This window comes from Asparagus officinalis, chromosome 4, assembly GCF_001876935.1.
Source record: "Asparagus officinalis chromosome 4, Aspof.V1, whole genome shotgun sequence".
Lineage (NCBI taxonomy): Eukaryota > Viridiplantae > Streptophyta > Magnoliopsida > Asparagales > Asparagaceae > Asparagus > Asparagus officinalis.
In genome coordinates this window covers 76,892,925-76,897,781 of record NC_033797.1, presented here as the reverse complement: position 1 = coordinate 76,897,781, position 4,857 = coordinate 76,892,925, and the positions used below count along the sequence as shown (strand labels likewise).

Sequence of the window (4,857 nt, the reverse complement as noted above, 5' to 3'; positions counted from 1 at the left end):
CTCATCATATGACCTTTGATAACTCTTCATTCTGGTACTTCTACTCCTTGGATATTCGACTCAGGTGCATCTCATCATATGACCTTTGATAACTCTATTCTTATAAATTATTCACTGACTTCCTCTTCATTATGCATTTATACTGCTAATGACACTCCCCTTGCAGTCTCTTAGTTAGGTGATATTACTCCAAATTTTAATAGTTCTGGTCGTCTAACATTATCATTTGTTCTTTATATTCCCAAATTAACTATGTAACTTTTATCCATTGAGAAAATTTCCTATTTTGGTTGCAATATCTTATTTAATACTAAATCTTCTGTTGTCCAGGATCACACTGGTAGAAGATTGGGACATGATGTAGAGTTAATGGACTTTATCAGTTGGAGTCTCTACATCTTTCCACTCCATCCCATATTGGTCATGGGCTCTTTATTTCTGATCTGTGACATCGTCGCTTGGGTCATATCTCTGGTTCTCACTTAAAACTTTTATCTGAATCAGGTGTATTAGAAAATTTAAAATTCTCTACATTATCAAACGGTACTGGATGTCGATTAGCTAAACAAATTGCCCTACCATTTTCATCCAGTAACAAAATTATTTTAGCCCCATTTGATTTGATTCATTCTGATATCCTGGGACCTTCCCTATTACCATTATTGTCGGGTTATCAATATTATGTCAGTTTTATTGATGACTATTCCCGCTATACCTGGGTATATCTCATGCATGCTCGTTCTGATATTTTAAATATTTATAAAGACTTTACAAATATCATTTATACCCAATTCCTTAAACATATAAAGATATTTCGCTCTGATGGTGCCTGTGAATATATCTCTTCGGCAATACAATCTATTTTACAATCACATGGCACTCTTTCTCAGCAATCTTATCCACACACTCATGAACAAAATGGTGTTGCTGAGAGAAAACATCGTCACATTCTCGACACCACTAGATCTCTTCTGATATCAACATCTGTACCTCGATATCTCTGGGTAAAAGTACTTCTGACTGCTGTTTATCTTATCAATATTACTCCATTTTCTGTATTAGCTGACACCTCTCCATATTTTCAACTTTTCAATTCTCAGTTTCGCTATTCTCTTCTACGCACGTTTGGATGTGCTTGTTTTGTCCTATTTCCAACTCATGAATGAGATAAACTATCTCCACGAAACTGTACAATGTATCTTTCTTGGCTATAGCACCGTTCACAAGGGGTATCGTTGTTATAAACCTACCACTCGAAGGCTTCGTATTGCCCGTCATGTGACCTTCTTTGAAAATACTTCCTATTATACTACCTCAGATTCAGATTTCTCCTTTCTTCAACCCCCTTCATTACCTTCCACTATTAAACCTGTATCAGTGGCACCTGTACCTTCGTCTGCTCAACTGACTCCCTCCTTCACTCTAATGGAATCAAACAATAGTGCTCTTGATTTTTCCACACCTCCTGGACATCCGCCTGCTACATCCCCTTTACTTCAATATACTCCTATTGATTTCCCCTCTATATCTGTGTCAGCTTCTCCCGATATGACTCCTCCTCCTCACTGTAATCCTCCACGAGATCGTCACCCCCTGCTCAATATGCTCAATGTGTCACTAGCACATATTCTCCTGAGTTTGTCTCTTTTTTTTTGCTGTTATTCACTCTATACATGAACCTAACTCATATTCTAAGGTAGTTAAGTATCCAGAATGGCAACAAGCAATGACAAAAGAGTTGGAGGCTTTTCGTCGGACTAATACTTGGGATCTTATTCCTTTGCCTTCCGGTGTTAAACTGGTAAGCTACAAATAGATTTATAAGGTCAAGACTCGATTTGACTGTTCTATTGAGCGATATAAAGCTCGTCTTAGAGCTCAGGGATTCTCACAAGAGTATGATATTGACTATGAAGAGACTTTTGCTCCTGTTATAAAAATGACATTTATTCACACTCTCATTGTTGTTGCAGCTGCAAAACATTGGCCTCTGTATCAAATGGATGTTAAAAATACTTTTCTTAATGATGATCTGTTTGAGACAGTGTACATGCCGCCACCTCCTTGCTTTTCTGCTCCTCTAGGACATGCCTGTCGCCTTCGTCGTGCTATATATGGTCTCAAACAGGCTCCTCATGCTTGGTTTGATTGTTTTCGACAATCCCTTCTTTCTATTGGTTTCATTGAAAGCTTAGCTGAATACGCTCTATTTTATCGGTTCTCGGCCTCTAGTACAGTCATTCTATTACTTTATGTTGATGACATGATAATCACTGAGAGTGATTCCTCTGTCATTACTTCCTTAAAGCAATATCTTCAGAGACAATTTGAGATGAAGGATCTTGGATTCCTTTGTTACTTCTTGGGTATTGAGGTTGCTTCCTCCTCTCGTGGCTATCTTCTCTCTCAGCAGAAGTACATTATAAACATTCTTGAGCGTGCTACTCTCAGTGATCCTTCTATTGCTACCACTCCTCTCTCCACACCGATGGTAATGAACTTGAAGGTTTGACATGATGATGGTGATCCCTTATCTCAACCTACTCGATATCGGGAACTTGTCGGAGTATTGGTTCATCTTTCAGTGACACGTCCGGATATCACCTATGCAGTACACATCTTGAGCCAGTTTGTCAGTAGTCTAACTTTCAATCACTATGCAGCTCTCATTAGGGTTCTTCGATATCTTCGTGGCACTATAACCCAATCATTATTTTTCCCCTCAGACTCTTCTTTGTCTCTTTGTGCATATTCTGATGCTGGATGGGCTGATGATGTAGACACTCGACATTCCACTACTGGCTTTTGTATTTTTCTAGGTTCATCTCTCCTCTCTTGGCGTTGTAAGCGTTAAGCCGTTGTCTCTCGTTCTAGTACGGAGTCCGAGTACAGGGCATTGGCAGACACCACAATTGAGCCGAAATGGCTCCACACTCTTCTGCGAGATCTTGATGTCTTTGTTACTTCCCCTATCACTTTATACTGTGATAATCAGAGTGCCATCTCCATTTCTACAAATTCGGTATTTCATGAGCATGCCAAACATATTGAGGTGGATTGTCATGTGATTCGACAAGAGCATGTTGCTGGAAACATTACACTCTCATATGTTCCCTCTAAGGAACAAGTGACAGATTTATTTACCAAGGCTCAAACTCTTTCTGCGTTTCGCTATTTCTTGTCCAAATTAACTCTCGGTGTTCGATCCACCATGAGTTTGAAGGGGTGTCAGAAAATATCATACCAGCCACCCTATAGCCGCCTCAGCCGCCTCCTAACGTGTAGCCGCCGCCTCCTAGTGTTTGTTGTGTATATATATCCTGTAGTTCTCTTCATCTTGTGTGTAGTTCTCTTCAATACCAATTTAACAATACTATTACCATGATTGTAACAGGTTTGCATACCTGAAGCACTGAGAATAACCAACATACAAAAGGGTATAATCTTGATTAAAGTGGTTTTTATTATACAAGTATAACAACACTGTTACACTAACTTCATTTACACTAGAGAAGAATTCAAGTATTTTTCACGCCACTCGGCGTCCTACAAAACGCAGCCGACGGTACATCCTTTCTCATCAATTCCAATATCTCGCCCATCGCCGGCCGAAGGCTCGGATTCTCTCCAATACATCTCCCTGCAATCCTGGCCATGATCACAGCCTCATCTCTATCATACTCTCCTCCAAGCCTCGCATCCACGATCTCTTCCGCAGCCATCTCCTTCAATCGCGGCCTCATCACCGCCGTCAGCATTCTCGACTTCTCATCACAAAACGCCTCCATCCCGCTAATCAGCTCCAAAATCAGCACTCCGAAGCTGTACACGTCGCTCTTCTTCGAGACCAACCCAGTCCTCAAATAACACGGGTCCACATAACCCGGCGACCCCATCATTGGGTTCGCCGATCGCTCGACCGTGGCAGAGAATCCCATTCTGGCAAACCCAAAGTCACAAAGTTTTGGGCTCTTGTCATCATCAAGAAGCACGTTCGACGCTTTGATATCGCCGTGGATAATCGGAAGCTCGCACTCTTCGTGCAGATAATTTAATGCGGTCGCCAGTCGATACGCAATGGACATGCGTTGGGACCAAGAAAGCATGAACTTAGTACGGCGATGGAGCGATTCATGCAGCGTTCCGTTGGGAACATGCTCGAATACAAGCACTCCTGATTCGCCACCGCAGTTGTCGCTGTAGCCGAGAAGTCGGACGATGTTTGGGTGCGGCCGAATGCTTAAGAGGACGTCGAGTTCTTGACGGAACATTTTGTAGAGGCGTTGGCTGGGTTCGTGGACCTTGAAGGCCGCAGCCCGAGGATTGGCGAGGTTCGCAAGGTAGACGGTGCTGAAGCCTCCTTGGCCTATAATAGAAGAAGTTTTGGTGTTGAAAATGAGATTTTTGATTTCGGACGGATCGAACTGCTGGATTGGATGTTGTTCGGGGTCGATGTCGACGATTTTGGAGGCCGAGGGAGTGGCGAAGCAGGAGCAAGAAGGGATCATGTATTTGAGGAAGAGATTCATGTTGTTGAAGGGATTTAGAGAGGAGAGGCAGAGATGGGAACGATTGAGGGAGGGTGTGCTTGTGTTATGTATTAGTATGCCGTAGTGAGAGTTGGGTGATTTATTAGAGAATTTGAGAGATACCGTGCGCGCCTGAGTACGTAGTTTGTCGGAATTGGGAAGTTTCCGCTCAATAGGCGTGACATTTTTGTATACTATTTTTTTTTAATTAATGGTTTCTATGAAATGCTGGGGCCTTGGGGGTCAGTTAGGTCTGGATGGGTGTGCATTGGTCAAAATATGTAACTTGGGGGTATCCAATTTGAAAAACGTGTAAACTGTTTAGGGT

The 4,857-nt window shown here is 42.0% G+C and overlaps 1 protein-coding gene across 1 annotated transcript; it reads right to left on the bottom strand.

Annotated features, from left to right (window-relative positions):
- Positions 3,446–4,579, bottom strand: LOC109836023 (probable receptor-like protein kinase At4g10390). The gene has a single exon (XM_020403964.1). The coding sequence runs from the start codon at positions 4,527–4,529 to the stop codon at positions 3,519–3,521; it is 1,011 nt and encodes a 336-aa protein (XP_020259553.1). The 5' UTR covers positions 4,530–4,579; the 3' UTR covers positions 3,446–3,518.

Excerpts from the sequence above, each read along its gene's own strand:
- LOC109836023 (XM_020403964.1), bottom strand. The coding sequence starts at position 4,529 with ATGAATCTCTTCCTCAAATACATGATCCCTTCTTGCTCCTGCTTCGCC.